Genomic DNA, 18,892 nt, shown 5'->3' with positions numbered 1-18,892 from the left:
AGGGAAGAAGACTCTCCTGGAAGAACATCTCCTCTCTCGTCGGGGAAGTGGTGAGTTTGTACAGCAGTGCTCCACTGGTGGTGTCGTTGTAGATGGCTCAGCTTCTCCCCTGTTTGGATTCTTTAGGTCCTGTGGCGACTTCTGAAGTTCCAGTCCCCAAAGCCCTGCTTTTATGCAGCAAAACCCCCATTCATCAGCCTAGCTGTCACTCAAACATGCTAAGTGGTGAGCCGGGCGGCTCACCACTGGGCCAATCACACAAGAGTGCGACTTGAGTTGCCAAGGCAACTCAGTCGAGGGTGCCTAATCCCCCTCTCACACATCCTGTTGACCCCAGGCAGAGTGGCACCAGTTGGAGGGCTTCTGTGGAGAAGCCCGACAAAAAGTGGAACCAAGGGCCCGACCTTGGTTGGAGTTACAGAGACGGACACAAACGCTATTTTAGAAAAGAGTTCTGGCGAAAAGACCCAACCGGTGATTTTATACCAAATAAATAAACCGGCAGTATCTTTAACATTGCACCAAAAAGTGGTGCGTTTAAAATGAATGGGAAAATCCCATAGGAAATATTCTGGTGGAATATTTCGCGTGGTATCCACTGCCACCAGCCAGAAACTCGACAAGGGGGGACTGGACAGTGCCCCCTTGGAAAACAGACCCAGGGGCAATCGAATTACCCCTATCAGTACTGCCACAATATGATGGTTTGTACTGGTCCTGTTCACAATTTGAGACTAGTAAAGCCAATGATGACTTTATATGCCCTGGGAGACAGTCAGTCCCAGGGTATGGAGTCTATGTTTGGGGGTGACTATGACACCCCTGTGTTACTGCACTGAGGGTGCTGTGTAACACACATACCAAAAACACATGAAGCCCTATGGAATAAAAGAGCCCATAGCCCATAAAACACATTACATAGTCAAAGGACATTCTCAAATCATGCCTAAGAGTGGGAGAAAGAGTCTCACTCTAAGCAGGAGAAAAAATAAACCCCAAAAATCCAGCAAAGCTGCTGGGGGACTCACTAAGTTTGGGCTTAACAGAGAATTCTCCCTAACATGCAGTACTTCTGCATACTGGTCCCAGGCCCCAAGGGACACTAGGGAAATCTCTGCAGGAGCACTGGATGTGATTCCTGCAGAGGAGGGGAGGACAGTGGCCTCCACCTCAAGCATGGAGTAAGGGTAGGTCAGGCTGACAGTTTGACTCCAAGTGCCTTACCTTTACACTTGGGGTCACCCTTCTTGTGGTCCAGAACCCCACAGTCCCAACAAGTGCCAGGAATGTGAGGTACAGTACTGGAGCCACTGGGAGCCTGCTTTGCAGCAGGAGGACCACTACTCTTACTCCCACTCACATAAGACTTATCACCACTAGATGATTGGGTCTTAGGAGAGGAAGGTTTACATTTACTCGACTGTGACTGCTTTTGGGACTCCTCAGACTTCTGAGAGGCCCCCTTTTCTTTGTTCTTGTCCTTCCCACTGGGTTCTTTGGAGGACACCCGGTGGGAGACCCACTTGTTAGCTAACCTGGCCAGCTTAAAGGGATCCAAAATGTTCTGGTCAGCTCTGGTGAACAGGCTTCAGAAAAATGCCCAAAAAACAAAAGGTGGGACAATTCAACAAAAATGTTCACCTTGTATCCATCAATCCACCCCATCATGTTCATATGTGCAGAACTCACCCAGTCAATCCAAGACACATTCTCTCTTTTCTTATATTCCCAGAACCTTTTAAGGTATTGGGTAGGTGCCTTGCCAAACTTGGCAATCAAAGCAGATTTCATGCACTCATACTGACCCCTTTCTTCCACACACAGTTTCAGAATACAGTAATAACCAGTCTGAGGCACTCTACTTACAAACACTTAGCCCAATTTCTTTTATCAACATCGTGGGTTCCACAAGCCATTGCAAGTGCTTCAATCCATTGGAGGATATCAGAACCCTCCACATACACACCAACTAAATCTTTCATAAACTTGGTGGCAGGGGACCTGACACTCTAAGCTGGGGTGGCTGAAGTCTCCATCTAGCTTTCTCTAGCTGGATTCTCTGACATTCATTGTCCTTGTTTTTAAGTACAAGATCCCTGTCTTTGAGTATCACTTGCTGTGCCAACTCCTCCTTCTTAAGTTCAGCTTCAGTTTCCAACTTTTTATATTCAAAGGCCAATTTCATCCTCAATAATTCAAGTTCCAAGGAATCCCCTGAAGAAACAGTGCTGGGTTTCGGAATAAAGGCAGCAGGAGTGGCAGCACTCCCAGAAACATTTAATAAAAAGCCCAGGGGCAGGGTCCTCAATGGTTGCACCTCCCCCCTTCATGAAGAGCTTCATAATCAGTCTGGTAGTCCACCAGGGCAGCTGTCAGCTCAGCCCTAGACTTATCGGTAAAGTCTAACTCCCTGGCTTCACGAGCACTCTGGAGTGCCTCTAAGCTCATCCTAATCAATTTACTATTTGCAATAGATTCCATTACTTGAAATGTAATTATCTTAGTACAAAACTAAACCTCAAATTCAACAAGTGTGGCTATTTTGTAAGTGGCAAGGTTACACACTGATTCTTAAAACCATTAGCATCCCACCGCTGCCACCAGTGTAAAGGCTGGAGGGGGGTTTCTGTACTCCTGCCCTCTATATAGCAGAGTAGAAGCACAGATCACCCCAGCCAGGATTCTCTGTGGTAGCAATGGACGAGCAATCAAGGTTTAAGCTCTCAGGAGGTGATGCAGGCTGGTTCTTTAGTACAGTGTAGTCCCCAAGCCCCCACAAAGGAATGTCCACACACTATGTTAGTGATTGCACAGTTCTTTTTATAAATAAGGTTCAGAATAAATACATACACAATAACACACTTTGTACAATACTAATATGGGCTGGATGGCTGCCAATGGCCTATGTCTAAATGGGGAAAAAACTGAAATACTACTGGTAGGACCCAAAGAATCCCTAAATAAACTGGACGACAAATACAGCTCCTTCAGCATCGAGAACACTACCATTACCACCTCTGCTACAGTGAAAACCTTGGGGATCTACATCGACTCCACCCTATCAATGTATAGGCAAGCCAGTGCCATATCATCTTCAGCAGCCCTAACGTCTAAAATTATAAATGCAGTGAAACCCTACCTATCACTAGAGAACCGCCTCAACATCGCAAGAGCCACTATCGGCGCAAAATTGGACTATTGCAACATCTTGCTCCTGGGCACCCCTGCAAAAAACCTCAACAAATTAAAAACTGCTCAAAACAGCACCCTTAGAGCCGCCCTCAGCTTCCCTAGGATGGAGCACATCTCTCAGGCAAGGAAAGACGCTCATTGGCTCCCAGTCAAAGAACGCATAACATTCAAGGCCCTCACGATCACACACAGATGCCTTGCCCAGACCGCCCCAGCCTACCTAGCAGAGAGAATACACCAGGTCCCAGTCCAAAGGCCAAAACGTGACCAGTACTCACATAGACTCTCAGTCCCAACCTTCAACAGAGCTAAAGCTGGAGGAACCAGCTTTGAAGTACTAGCCCCCAGAGCTTGGAACGCTCTTCCACTTAATCTAAGAAAGGAAGATTCCCACACCACCTTCAGAAACATTTTAAAAACAAAACTGTTTAACTAGCTGTACCTTAATGACCTCCCCATCATTGTTCCTCTGTAACCTCGGAACAACTGTCAACACTGTCATTTCAATGTATTAACATGCTTCAAGTGAATATTCTGTAACAGCGCCACGATGCCCCAGGGCTGCTAGGCGCTTTATCAATCCAAATAAATAAAATAAATAAAATTTAAAAAAAGGTAAATATATACAATATCTATGTGGTACCACAGTTAACTCTGGACTCCTTTAAAATGCACCAACTGCTGACAGTTGTAAATGACATACAAGTCTAATAGCCATGTGAACCAACACCAGACATGGGAGGAAAACAAGTTGGGTTAAACAATAGGCAGAATACTTGGTCCCTATCAAAGACACAGTTCTGTGTGAGGATCCCCCCACCTGGGAAACCTGTAAATAAAGTGTATCCACAAGTCCAGGCCATTAATGTTTAAAATAATCTTGGTTCCTTCTAAAAAGGTTCTTCTACCCCAATGTACCTGGTTTAGCAGAGTTCTTCGACGGTTTGTCAACGGATCCTTCTTGAGTGAACTCCCTTTAAGGCAGGAGCCACAGATCGTCGAGATTCCTTGTGGAAAAGGTGAACAATGTCATTGAGGCAGCAGTTTCGGTCCTTGCGGTGCTCGTCGGCGATCAGTCGTGGACGTCCTGCGAAGATGAGGCATGCGGTACACTGTGATAACGAGAGTTTGTTGTCGCAAAGCAGATCTATGAAAATCGTAGGCCCAGCAAGGGTGTCGGGTCGTCGGCATTTGGCGTCGGCGATCAGGACTCGACATGGCTGGTTTTCGGATCTTCGTGGGCGTCTTTGTGGACTTCGGGTGGCAGGAAACCCACCGGCAGATTATCCTCGGTTCGTCGGCGACCTTGACTTTCTCCGACGGCACAAACCAGTCAACGGTGATAAGCAAGGGAGTCCTTAATTTCAAAGCCCGCCTCTGGCTCCAGGGTGTCTGGCAGGGCCGGAATTGAGGGAGGTGCCAGAAACTCCCTGTGCCTAGTCTCCTAGGAGACAGGAATGCACTCTTCAGTGATTGGCCGGCTGGCTGTCCGGCAAGGACAGCCACCCCGCTGGGTGACTGACGGCAAGGCTGGAATGAATGGTACAAACCTGCATAAAAGGCAAGGCTTTTTGGCTTGGAAGGCAGAGTCGACCAATGGACGTAGGAATCCGAAGAACTTGGAAGAGACGCCTGCTGCAATTCCTGGACCCTTGGTTTGCCCGGTGAAGCCCTGCTGCTGTGCTGAAACTCCGAGTACGCCTCAACCCCTTGAGTTGTTGGGACGAATCAACTCCAAAGTAAGCCACCTGGACATCATGTTGGAGCTGGTTGAAATTCCACAGCAGTTTCTGCTGGAATCGAATAGCCAGGGAGAGGAACATCAGATTGTGTGCGTTGCTTTTAAGTTGGCCAAGAGCTGCAGGAAGATCTTCCGGACTCCCAGGAAGCAGGACTAACTGAGCCTGAGCCACCTCAACAGACTGCTAGACCCCAGATGCAAGGAAAGCCCATCTCAACAGCCAAGATTCCTTTGGCTGGTCACTTAAGTTTTAAGAAGACCGAGGAAAGGCTTGTGGTGCTATTTGCTTAGACCAGAGGAACTGAAATTGCGAAGTGCACTGAATAGAAGTTGTGGAGTCCTCCAGATGTCCTCCCTCTTGTCTCCACGACTGAGGCCCAGGAACACGGGATCTGCAGAGCTGCACAGGAACAGAAGCCAGCCAAAGTACTTTTCTTGTAACCAAAGGTACTGTACAGTCTAAGAGAACTTACCTCTTGTCTTGTAACCTCACTTGTTCTCTGCTGAGACCTGTCTTGGTTGCTCTGTAGAGTTGCTAACAGCTTCTTTTCTTCACAAGCCTAAACAGCTTGTGGCCCTACTTTGATTCTTCTTTTCTAGAAAGACTTCTAAAACATTGTGCAAGACTTTTTAGCTATGTTTAAAAAGTGCTGCAGTTCACCTAGACTTTTTCCCAATTGACTTTGGCCTAGCCCGGCTCCCTGTATGACTCTTCTTCCCTCTGACATTGTGTTTGGTCTTCCTCCCAGGAAGGGGTTAACTAACTTTGCATTGGGGGGTGAACAAAAGTACTTACCTGCTTTACGAATATGTGTGAAATCTCTTGTTCTGTTCGTTTACCTTTTTCTTTGACAAACTCTTAAGTCTGATTCTAAATGCTAACAGTGATATATTCATGTAGGAAATATATGTGCCATCCCAAAAGGGTATTTACTGATTTAGAAATATTAAGCGGTTGTATTTTGGAGTGTATTTGTGTATTACTATTATGCTGCCCCATTCTGAAGAAGGCTTATTCAAATTGACTGTTAAATAAATGTATAATTGTTTAATCAAGAAACCTGTGTGTTAGAGTTTATTTGAATACCTGTCACTGTGAATCTCTGTGTAACTCCCCTACAGCTCACATTGAACCCTCTTGAGATAAGCCTGGCTGCTCAATCATGCTACCAACCTGTGTAGTGTATACTTATACCAAAGGTTGGGTTCTTATTGCCAGGAGGTCAGGGTTGTTGTAGTGCACCCAAAGGGTACTGCTTACAATCTTGTCTAACCGGCGACCACAGGATCGGTAGGTTGCTATTTGCGGACGAAGCAAAAACAAAGAGGTGATGGCTGGAAGGTTTAGACTTAATCTTAACCACTGGAGTTGCTCTGGGCAACCTTCCAGACCATCGTTCTTCGCCTGCCAAGCCATTACAGAAGGGGAAAAACCATATGCAAATCAGGCTTGGTCCCACCCCAAAAGGGGCAGTCCAGCCCGAACTGCTAGGTCACATCCCTTCTGCACGAGACCACAAGCATCCCCAAACATGTTTCGGCCTTGTTGGGCCTCATCAGTGAGTAATAGCTTGGGTCTCTAGGCCCAGCAGGCACGGGACCCACGTGTGGGCATACCCGTCCCACTCGGGGTGACAAAGCAAAAACAAAGAGGTGATGGCTGGAAGGTTTAGACTGAATCTTAACCACTGGCGTTGCTCTGGGCAACCTTCGAGACCATCGTTCTTCGCCTGCCAAGCCATTATAGAAGGGGAACAACCATATGCAAATCAGGCTTGGTCCCACCCCAAAAGGGGCAGTCCAGCCCGAACTGCTAGGTCACATCCCTTCTGCACGAGACCACAAGCATCCCCAAACATGTTTCGGCCTTGTTGGGCCTCATCAGTGAGGAGTAGCTTGGGTCTCTAGGCCCAGCAGGCACGGGACCCACGTCTGGGCATACCCGCCCCACTCAGGGTGACAAAGCAAAAACAAAGAGGTGATGGCTGGAAGGTTTTTTGCTATTTGCGGACGACCTTGTCCTTTTGGATCAAACCCTGATAGGACTGCAATGGAGTCTGGATGCGCTGCAGGTATTCAAGTGGGCAAATGGCCTAGAAATAAACTAAAATCATGGTTTTCTAATTCAGAAGTAGGAAAGGGAATTATAGACACAAATGGTATCTAGAAAAAACCTCATTAACAAAAACCCAGTCCCTGGTCTATATTGGGACCTATGTTAATAATAGGAGGAACGATGGCCCAAGGCTTCTGGCTCTAAAATAAAACTACTATGTTGCCATCTCAAGCGATTATGCTCCATAGGCGATTTGGAAAATACTCATTAGAGTCGGTAGTTACCTTCTACGAAGCCAAAGTGACTCCGGCTCTGATTTCTGGAGCAGAGGGCTTTCTCTTCACCCTTAATAAGGTGTGGGCTTCGTTACAAGGGGCGTTCTGGAGGAAGATTCTAAAACTCCCAAATTTGATAGCGAGTTCAGTGATCAGATATGAATTGGGCCTAATATCGCTGCATGCGAAAATGGTCTGGAAGTCGCTATCATTATTTCGAAAATGCTTGCTAGCGACTCCTTCTCCACCATTCGAAATCCTTAGTGCAGAGTTGGGCAAGATGGGCGCAGACATCTTAGGACAGTGGGAGAGTTGCTACAGTGCCACGCTAGAATCCCTAGGCTTGACTATAGATGCACTGACAACCAACCGGATAAAATAAAATAAAAATGTGGGAGCAACATTGGATTCATACATTAGAAGATTGAAACGCCCATCGTTTACAGTCAGCCCCAGGGAATGAAGTTAAGGCCTAAGGATGCAGGCCGTGATATCTAAAGATCTTCCCCTCTTCTTGCTATCGGACACAGTTTGAGATTCCGCCTTAACTTGTTTCCAACTAATGAAATTTAGAAGATCTATGGGAAGACGAATGAGGTTGCGTGTAGATTTTGTGAGTCTGAGTGCCAAGTTGAAACACTGCAACATGTTACAATATTTTGCAGGGGGTTCACGGCAGTCAGAACTAGGCACATGGAGGATTAGGATAAAAAAAAACAATATTAAGTGGCCGAGGACCTTTGGACCCTTCTTATGGGTGGGAAAGACTTTCAGGTAATTTTTGTGTGTTCGTACAGTTTCTGAAAGAAATTATTAAAGTGTAGAGGAGGAGGGAGTGGGAATCTGAAAGAAATTATTAAAGTGTAGAGGAGGAGGGAGTGGGAATCTGAAAGAAAATATTAAAGTGTAGAGGAGGAGGGAGTGGGAATAGAAGGGACACATTTTATATTGGGATACATAGGGTGTCACTGGGATAGGGGATTCTAAATTGAGTTTTCTTTTCTTTTGATCTTATGTATGAAGAATTGATAAAAATGTGTAATAAACTGTGAAATCCCCCCCCCCAAAAGAAAGAGTATGTTCACTATATCAATTTATATTGGGTTTGCTAATACATGTTTTTAATATCTGCATAACAAATCTACTCTGGAGTTGCAAATACATTGTCGAGTATTAAGGACACAGACACAGCTCAACAAAAATACTTGCACTAAGTAGGGCCGGGAGGATAGCTCAGGGGCATCGTGTTTGTCTTGGAAGAGAGACAACAGTCTCGCGCTTAGAAACCTCTCCGGTATTAAGCGCCTTATAAAAGAATTATAATCATAAAGTAGGTACAAAAAATAGCAGAATTGTTGCTTATTGCCAATTGAGTTAGTGACCTGTTGCCATGTGCTAGAGAGATTCCAATCTGTTGCGAATGTGCAATTTGCAATTAAATCAAAGAATCCCAAAGTGCACTTGTGTGCTGTTAAAAATATTAAAATGCTCTGAAAAACTTTCTTGGGAAGGGTGAGTACGAGAGAGCTACGGTGCTTATGAGAGGGAGAGGGAGAGGTAGGTTGTGCGAGCAAGAGTAACAGCAAGATTGTGATAGTAAGTGTTAGCTAGAGTGGCTCTGCGCAAAGTCACACAACAGCCAGAGTCCAAGTGCGTGAGAGACAATACGTGAATGAGAGAGGCACGGTGATAGGGAAGGGGTATTTGTGAGGCTGCAATGGAGCTAGGGTGCACATTTGTAATAGAGGGTGCATGAGAGAGAACAAGGATGTGTGCGAAATAGCAATTATGCTATAGAGGGGGGGGATCGGGTGCATGCGTGTGTATTACTGGGAGGGTGAACATAATTCCAGAGCAGGAGGCACCGGGACGAATTAAGAGGTAAGATAGGTACAGAGGTGAGAGGGTGTGAGTGAGAGATGGGGTGTGTGGGTAGAAGAGGGAGTAATGTGTGCATGTGGATGAGTGGCTGTGCGTGTTTGTGTCTGTATGTGGGAGAGAGACTGTCCGATACAGGTGGGTGTGAGGGAGAGAGAGTGTATTTTTGGAGGTGGAAAGTGTATGGGGAGGGTGTGTGGGATGCAGAGATGGTATCTGGCGTAGGGAGAGTGTGAGAGATGGCGAGGTGTAGGAGAAGGAGAAAGAGCGAGAGAAAGACACTTCTCTACTGGAACGCGTACAGTTTCGGACCAAAAAGGCCCAGACAAACAGCAAAAAAACAATATGATAACAATTTTAGGAATAAAACAGTACTTTTCTTCTGCCAGTGCGTTTTTGGGGGGCTCAGGGAGCACACCGATGATGGTGATAACGATTGGCCCCCTGAAACGACAGGCTGTGGGAGTGGGAGTGCAGTGGGAGTGAGGCAGGCAGGGTGGGGCGTAGCAGGTATGAGAGAAGAGTGCAGTGGGAGTGAGGCAGACAGGGTGGTGCGTAGCGGGTATGAGAGAAGAGTGCAGTGGGAGTGAGGCAGGCAGGGTGGTGCGTAGCAGGTATGAGAGAAGAGTGCAGTGGGAGTGAGGCAGGCAGGGTGGGGTGTAGCGGATATGAGAGAAGAGTGCAGTGGGAGTGAGGCAGGCAGGGGGGGTGTAGCGGGTGTGAGAGAAGAGTGCAGTGGGATTGAGGAAGGCAGGTTCGGGTGTAGAGGGTATGAGAAAAGAGTGCAGTGGGAGTGAGGCAGTCAGGGGGGGCGTAGCAGGTATGAGAGAAGAGTGCAGTGGGAGTGAGGCAGACAGGGTGGTGCGTAGCGGGTATGAGAGAAGAGTGCAGTGGGAGTGAGGCAGGCAGGGTGGTGCGTAGCAGGTATGAGAGAAGAGTGCAGTGGGAGTGAGGCAGGCAGGGTGGGGTGTAGCGGATATGAGAGAAGAGTGCAGTGGGAGTGAGGCAGGCAGGGGGGGTGTAGCGGGTGTGAGAGAAGAGTGCAGTGGGATTGAGGAAGGCAGGGTCGGGTGTAGAGGGTATGAGAAAAGAGTGCAGTGGGAGTGAGGCAGTCAGGGGGGGCGTAGCAGGTATGAGAGAAGAGTGCAGTGGGAGTGAGGCAGACAGGGTGGTGCGTAGCGGGTATGAGAGAAGAGTGCAGTGGGAGTGAGGCAAGCAGGGTGGGGCGTAGCGGGTGTGAGAGAAGAGTGCAGTGGGAGTGAGGCAGGGAGGGTGGGGCGTAGCGGGTATGAGAGAAGAGTGCAGTGGGAGTGAGACAGGGAGGGTGGGGTGTAGCGGATATGAGAGAAGAGTGGAGTGGGAGTGAGGCAGGCGGGGGGGTGTAGCGGGTGTGAGAGAAGAGTGCAGTGGGAGTGAGGCAGTCAGGGGGGGTGTAGCGGGTGTGAGAGAAGAGTGCAGTGGGAGTGAGGCAGGGAGGGTGGGGTGTAGCGGGTATGAGAGGAGTGCAGTGGGAGTGAGGCAGGGAGGGTGGGGTGTAGCGGATATGAGAGAAGAGTGCAGTGGGAGTGAGGCAGGCGGGGGGTGTAGCGGGTGTGAGAGAAGAGTGCAGTGGGAGTGAGGCAGGGAGGGTGGGGTGTAGCGGGTATGAGAGAAGAGTGCAGTGGGAGCGAGGCAGGCAGGATGGGGTGTAGCGGGTATGAGAGAAGAGTGCAGTGGGAGTGAGGCAGGCAGGGGGGGTGTAGCGGGTGTGAGAGAAGAGTGCAGTGGGAGTGAGGCAGGGAGGGTGGGGCGTAGCGGGTATGAGAGAAGAGTGCAGTGGGAGTGAGGCAGGGAGGGTGGGGTGTAGCGGATATGAGAGAAGAGTGGAGTGGGAGTGAGGCAGGCGGGGGGGTGTAGCAGGTGTGAGAGAAGAGTGCAGTGGGAGTGAGGCAGTCAGGGGGGGTGTAGCGGGTGTGAGAGAAGAGTGCAGTGGGAGTGAGGCAGGGAGGGTGGGGTGTAGCGGGTATGAGAGGAGTGCAGTGGGAGTGAGGCAGGGAGGGTGGGGTGTACCGGATATGAGAGAAGAGTGCAGTGGGAGTGAGGCAGGCGGGGGGGTGTAGCGGGTGTGAGAGAAGAGTGCAGTGGGAGTGAGGCAGGGAGGGTGGGGTGTAGCGGGTATGAGAGAAGAGTGCAGTGGGAGCGAGGCAGGCAGGATGGGGTGTAGCGGGTATGAGAGAAGAGTGCAGTGGGAGTGAGGCAGGCAGGGGGGGTGTAGCGGGTGTGAGAGAAGAGTGCAGTGGGAGTGAGGCAGGGAGAGTGGGGCGTAGCGGGTATGAGAGAAGAGTGCAGTGGGAGTGAGGCAGGGAGGGTGGGGTGTAGCGGATATGAGAGAAGAGTGCAGTGGGAGTGAGGCAGGCGGGGGGGGTGTAGCGGGTGTGAGAGAAGAGTGCAGTGGGAGTGAGGCAGTCAGGGGGGGTGTAGCGGGTGTGAGAGAAGGGTGCAGTGGGAGTGAGGCAGGGAGGGTGGGGTGTAGCGGGTATGAGAGAAGAGTGCAGTGGGAGTGAGGCAGGGAGGGTGGGGTGTAGCAGATATGAGAGAAGAGTGAAGTGGGAGTGAGGCAGGCGGGGGGGTGTAGCGGGTGTGAGAGAAGAGTGCAGTGGGAGTGAGGCAGGGAGGGTGGGGTGTAGCGGGTATGAGAGAAGAGTGCAGTGGGAGTGAGGCAGGCAGGATGGGGCGTAGCGGGTATGAGAGAAGAGTGCAGTGGGATTGAGGAAGACAGGGTCGGGTGTAGAGGGTATGAGAAAAGAGTGCAGTGGGAGTGAGGCAGGCAGAGTGAGGTGTAGCGGGGAGAGAGTGCCCATAGGCTTCAATATGGCCATGGGGGGGTGGCCACATATCTGAACAACATCTGCAGGCTGTCTGCCCCTACTCGCATGCCATCTTCTTCCTATCTTCACTTCCCATGGGAATCGTTTCAGCACATAGATGGTACTTTTATCACCAGATACCAACCCAAACTAAAAGGTGAAATGTCTGATAAATAACATTGTTTACTGACATATGTTTTCTAAATGTATGAATACATACAAATAGATACAGTCTCTTTCACGTGACTCAATAGCTGTTGGCGTTTCGTCCCCGGTTGTAGGTCAAGCCATGATTTCTGTCCTTGTTACTGTCTTTTTTCAGCACCTGCACTGCCCCTTAGGGCTGCAAACCTACTTTTTTGTTTGCTTCTCAGCTGCAAAACTTGATTCTGCTGTCGATAATGCAACGCAACCAATGCCAACTGCATGTCTAAAATCATCAACTTCCCGTGCGTACAAATCAGAAGCTGCAAACACGGGAATGCTGGGTCTCATAATTAGCATTATAGTCTTAAACATTAGGGGTGTTATTCAACTTATTCCGACATGTGATCGATTGAAGAGGGACAAAGAATAGGAACAATATCTTCACCGCATCAAATGATTAAGATCGTTTTCTTCATAATCAATATCTTTGAGCTATTTGAATGTTGTTTTGTTAGGTTTTATCTGGACGTGCTCCAACTACTCCGCATTTTTCTCGTGCATTCATTATGTACCTTAAATCTATCTTAACATCGTCACTGTGTTTAGTCTTGGTGAGCTGACGGCTCTACCAGCACTGTGAGAGGAGACAAGATGGTAGCATGATAATGTCCTTAACTGGAGCCACAGTAGCATGCCACGCTTCAACCTAGCATGGTTGTTCATTTTAGGCTGCAAAGCGAAACTGTTCTATTCATGCGTTTCAAGGGAGACTCTTGCTTGACAATGTGCTTGACTAGGGCCCCACTGCCAAGGCACTGTTGAAAGGACATCGAAGGAGAAATGAAAGTGGTGGGGTAATTTGCTGGCTCACTGAAGAAAGTAGAATGTCAATATACGTCGCTGTGGGCAAGAAGGGCACAACACTCTTAAAACGAACCTGATCATTTTCTGGAGCCAATGTCAATCTGACATAAAAAATAATCTGTTTGACTACCTACGAAATCTAGCATGCCATTGCGTTGATAATGACAGCAAGGGCATGGCCCTATTGAAACTGAAATTGCAATTATCTCGAGGTATTGCACATGGGCATAGTTGTTTCTGGCTGGCAATATGGAAATCAGCTTGACAATTACACAATTCTCTTGTATAAAGCGTCTTACAAATGCGCAATAAATAAAATATGGTTTTGGCAAACAAGAATGCCTCTGTTGAAAATGTCATGTGGATTTGCAATTTTCAATGGCAACACTCATCAGCTTGGCCTGCTGCCTTAGGACATTTGCATATTATAAACAAAATATAATAGTTAATTTTCTCACACATTGTATTGTATTATATTAACTTGTAATTGAAAAAAGATTCCTATTATATCACAAGTAGTGTCATTGCTACTCGCCTATGAGATTACCATTTTCCAATTATGGTAGTTTTACACTACTTAAGGCTCAGCCTCATTGATGTGGTCCTGGTATGTTGTGTATCAAGTGTTTCTATTGCACATAACATTTTCATGATGGGTTTAAAAAAGATTTCTTCTGAAGGAATACACATGTGCCTTGTGCAGACCTGGAATGACATATATGTTATGTTTTCCTTTCATAAGTGGCATACGTTTCCATCGTCTGTTTTCACCTGGTTCTTAGGTGGGGGCACTACACCATCCTTTCACTAACTTCTTTCACTCTGTCACATGCTCCTGCTTGGGCTGATGAATACTCCCCATTCGACAGGTCACGAGCACTAACTCCTGTCACCAAATGGAATTCACTTGCAGTGTAGTATGTGAGACATACTCCCTGGAAGTGAGCCAGGATTCCAGTGGCTGAGACTCACTGCAAGTGAGTAATGTCAGTTCACAGTGAGTGAGCTAAGTACCAGTGACTGTCATTCCTGTAGAGAGAGCGGCTCACTTTCATTGCAGAGACTCTGTCTGAGTGATGAGGGCGGGTACCAGTGAAACAGATTCATTAAATCCTCAGGGCACCAATAGACTTTTTAGAATATAAGTCCATCCACATTTTCTCTTGGGAGAGACAGAGGTGGAGGTGCATTTTGCCCTTGTGCTTCGAGGTACTCGAGGACCCAATTTCTCCCGGGCCCTTATAGATGTTTCACAAGGCATGCACTTGGATATGCAACATCTCCAGGTAACTGAATTCATTCTGGTTTAATCAACTTTTCAGAAGTTAGGAAAACAATGGGGATTCTCAAATGTTGCCAGCGCTAGCCACACAAGACACTTTAGTAGACTCCATGGAGGATATAAGGATGGAATGTAGCAAGGCAGAGCATCATGGAGAAACGCGGGAGTTTCTCCTCTGAATGTCTAAAAACAAAAAGCATGCAAAAGTAACAGGTTTCTTTTAATGATGTCTCAGAAGCATGTGGAGTAATGTAACCATCTACTTTGTGTCTTTGACAGAACCGTGCACTGCACGCCCCGACGAAATGGCTGCAAACAATATCAGGCTTAAATGGTCCCCAGAGAGTAAAATGTATGCCGTACATGGAGCCTTCATAGAATTCGACTGCACATCGTCAGAATATATAAAGGATGAAACATTACCGTTCAGATTACAGTGCAATCGAGGACAGCTAGTGCATCCCAGATGTATTAGAAAGGGTGAGTATTTCTGGCCGTGATTAAAATCGGGATTGCTCTCTGCAGCAGATTATACATTATGAAATGTTTTGAATGCCAAACATCTTGTTGGTTGTTTTTCATGTTACAGTTAATTTAAAAAAAAAAAAAAAAACTAAGGGGGCAGACTAATTTGGCTTTTGCAGTTGTGCACTACCTTTTACACTAATATGCATGATCTGGTGTCAGCCCCACAAGGAATGGGTCAGTTTCAAAGAACTTGAAAGCTGTCGGGTTGCTCATTATGTTACTACTTTTAAGTGAGCTGTTAGCCATTTATGGCTGATTAATTACTTCTAAAATTCAGCAGCTGTGGCATGAAGCCTGCAGTTTACAAAGAATGCTATGAAGGCCCATGAAATGCTTATGATCTCTATGCCATCTGGTATAGCAATTTCAATAATGTGAAAACACACCTTCAAATCCCAATTGCATAAGGCCATAACATACATAATGTCCAACAGAACAGTCTAACACACAACAATCCATTCATTACAGTCCAATACAAAAAGTAGAACCCTTCGACATAGAATACATACATGATATAGGAGACTGGGTGTAGAAGGACATTTTTAGGTTAGATTTTTAATTTTTATATATATATATATATTTTTTAATGTTTTATTGGTTACAAGTCAATCATACAGTTAAAAAACACACATATGTCAACTAAAATAAACCTTTAAAATTCACCTCATTAAAAAAAAAAATCCTCATCGGACCTCACATCCTACAGATTATCTATGATCCCCCACCTTCAAACAACTTCATCTATGGACAATAATTTAGCTAGCATTTTCATAACAGCGATGACCAACCTGGTCTGGTCGCCAATCAACACCCATTCCCACCATTCATTTTTAGTCAAAGTTTCCCCCATATGTCTAAATTCATCCAAAAAAAGGGATCTGATCTCTGATAAGGCATCACAATGCATTATTAAATGTTCTGCGGTCTCAAATGAAAGAGTCAATCTGCAGTACTGAGAAGCTGTAGTATCCACCCCAGGCATTTTCCTTCTGCATTGGACTTCTCTAGCCTTTAAAATATTTAGGCGACATCTAAGCAGAATGTCCCAGTATTTTGGCGAGGGAAATTTCTTCAGATACCTTGGCAAATCATTAACCATCCCTGTATCCACCTGCACAAATTTCCTCCATTTCATATCATTACATTGATCAACCGTGGAGATCCAATCACTAATTAGCAATTTCTTCTTAGCCGCCATTGGGTTGTGCAGTAGGGTCTTTATCTGCACCACCTTATCCTGCAAAAAGGTTTCCACCTTCATTCTCCACCTTTCTAACGGACCCTTTACCAGGCCTTTATCCAGAGCAAAGATCTCAAAGGGCTTCATGTCCTCTGATAGGAAGCATTTCCTGTATAAGGACATGATTTTCCAAGCCACCATCGATTCCAATTATTGTAGCCTTAAGTCCAACCTTTTCACACATGCAGGTAGGCTATCGGGGAGATTCAATACCTTATGCCAAAAATGGGCCTCAATTTTCTCCCAGCAATCACAAGACAGTCAGAACACCACCTCAGCCCCATACGTGAGTATTTGTGCAACCTTTTGCTTGTAAAAAGTTGTTATAGGTATGAGGGTGAATTTCCCATATCGACGCTGGAACACTCTACCCTGATTTACCAGTGGGATCATTCTCGACTACAAATGGGTCAATTGGGCTGAGTCATTTTGATTCTTACTTAGTGTAACTCCCAGGTATACTATTGATTCAACCCTTTCTAGAGTGGACCTCCCACTTTCCATGTGAAGTTGTCCCTTCTTACCTTTTCCGCCTTTTTATTGCAAGAATTTTAGATTTTTTGGCATTAATCTTCATGCCATTCTTGTGTAGGTAGGCTTCAAAAGCCACCAGGCGGCGCTGGAGTCCAATCGGGCTAAGATCTAGAAAAACTAGATTGTCAGCGAAGAGAATCCAGGGTACCACACTTCCATAGATTTTTGGCGGGAAAGCTCTCACCTCTAACTGAGAGGATGGCAGATCCGCCATGTACAGTCAAGAGTAGAGGAGCCAAAGCGCATCCCTGCTTTAGCCCTCTAAATGTAAGGATTTTTTGGGTTAGTGTACCATTCCCAGACAGCCTAATCTGTACAGACGTGCCCGTATATTGGGCCTCTATAGCCTCCACTAAGTCTCCTGGACATCCCCATGCTCTGAGTTTCGCCCAAAGACGCCCCCTGATAACCCCGTCAAAGGCCTGTTCAAGGTCCATAAATGCCAAGAACAGGTTAGATCCCACCTCAAGTCTTTCTTCCTTTAATAGGTTTATAATAAAGAGATTAAGGGCTGTGCCCACTCCCCTTACAAGCCCTGTTTGTCTCAGGTCTAAGATCTCCCTCTTCTGTGGTGCATTAAAATACTATTTTCTAATGGACCTCTGACGTCTTCCTTGTTTTTGTCCATGCCTTCTGAACAGGTGTTTAGTTCTTTTACACGATATGTATCCAATGTCTGCTCACCCCAGCCTGATATGGCCTTGGCTTCTTGGCTCATCCAGTCTCGCCTTTCTGAGATTCACTCTTATTAATTCAATTGTTTTTAACTGCGACACACTGGAAAAGAGGCCTTCCTACTTTAGCCCGGCTCTGCTATAACACATAGTGGAACATCCATTCTTTACTCACTCCTAAATATATATATATATATATATATATATATATATATATATATATATATATATATATATATTTCTGAGGCTTGTGGAATCTGCTTAGATCACATGCTGTGCATAGGCCGACATCTAGTGGAAGCTGCGGAGTATTACAGTTTGTTTTTCGAAACTCGAAAATGGGCGTCGACACAGGCGTGCCAGTAATACTATCCCTAGTGTGACGTCCACTGTACCCAAGATCCCTCACGCGTCTAGGATCCTCAGATTGTTTTTTTCCGCCATACTGGTCGGAAGCATCTTGCGGAGTTCCCTGGCCTTAGCCATACTTTGCTGATATTGTAATTTATAATTCTTATTCACTCCCTTCCCCACCCCAACGTCGACCCTCGACCTCGACGACGGCTGGAGAAGTCATCGACTGTCGGCTGCTGCACGACGGATCTGGGCCTCGGAAGGCCGCTGGCCTCGGCCCGGGCCTAGTAGGCCGCTGGCCTCGGCCCTTGCAAGTAGGGAGAGTGGGGGGTGGTACATACTCTTCACTCTTTATATATAGTTACACCTTATATATTCCTACACTTAGCAGCCCGCTGCCTTAAGGTGCGTATGGAGGGTACCCCTTTCCAATTCTGCCCCAAGTGCAATCGCAAATACCCTTGGGTCGACAGGCACGCCACGTGCAATCTCTGCTTGCCGAGGGACCACCCCGAAGCGAACTGCAGAGCGTGTAGTAGGTTTAAACCTAAAACACTTAAGGACCGTTCGACAAAGCGTTGGGCCCACCACGCCAGGCAGGAGGCCATGGCAGCGGAGGGCGCCTTCAGCGATGGCAGCGACGCCGTACTTTCGGACGGCGAGGGCATTACGGCGTCGAAGGACAGCCGGCGAGCGCAGGTCCCCGACCTCGGAAGGTCGTCCGGCAGGGCGGCTATGGGGAAGACCCCCGGCGACGCAAGCGCTACACACCTAACACACACTAAGCACACTAAGACCAACCGGACCTCGACGACGTCGACTTCTCGGAAAGAGGCACAAAAAGAACGGTCCGACTCGGTGTCCTCTGGGCGCTCTCGATCGAGATCGCCTCACGACGCAAGGCAATCATCCACTCTTGCCAAGAGTGCCTCGCTACACACATTAACGGAAGTTCGATCGTCGGGAGACGAAGACAACTTCCACCCCCAGACCGCGCACAAGGAGACCGGGCCCGCAATTAACACCTGCGAGGCGCCAAGCTCTAAAAACTCAGATACCTCTCCCGATCCTCGGCGCCAGGCGTCGAAAGCCTCTGGGGCCTCCAAGGGACAGGGGAAACATTTTTCCACGCACGGGGAAGGGGCAAAACAGCATAAAGCTCATTCTTCCACTCCTGTAAGACCTTCAGACAAGGTTAAGTCGAGCAAGGGTACCCCTGATAAGTCCCAGAAGTTACCCTCTAAAGTCATCCCCTGTTCCAGAGAATGGTCCAGTGAAGAC

The 18,892-nt window shown here is 47.3% G+C and overlaps 1 protein-coding gene across 4 annotated transcripts in view; it reads left to right on the top strand.

The window, feature by feature from the left end:
- The window catches only part of LOC138538055 (complement factor H-like), a 981,558-nt gene that overhangs the window by 755,591 nt on the left and 207,075 nt on the right, over positions 1-18,892 (top strand). For all 4 annotated transcript variants that reach the window (XM_069641504.1, XM_069641501.1, XM_069641502.1 and 1 more), the window contains exon 18: positions 14,561-14,761. In XM_069641504.1, coding sequence (XP_069497605.1) covers positions 14,561-14,761 — 201 coding nt within the window. The remainder of the gene's footprint in view (positions 1-14,560; positions 14,762-18,892) is intronic.

This window comes from Ambystoma mexicanum, chromosome 1q (genome assembly GCF_040938575.1).
Source record: "Ambystoma mexicanum isolate Mex_15411 chromosome 1q, UKY_AmexF1_1, whole genome shotgun sequence".
Taxonomy (NCBI): domain Eukaryota; kingdom Metazoa; phylum Chordata; class Amphibia; order Caudata; family Ambystomatidae; genus Ambystoma; species Ambystoma mexicanum.
This window is presented reverse-complemented; position numbering and strand designations above follow the sequence as displayed.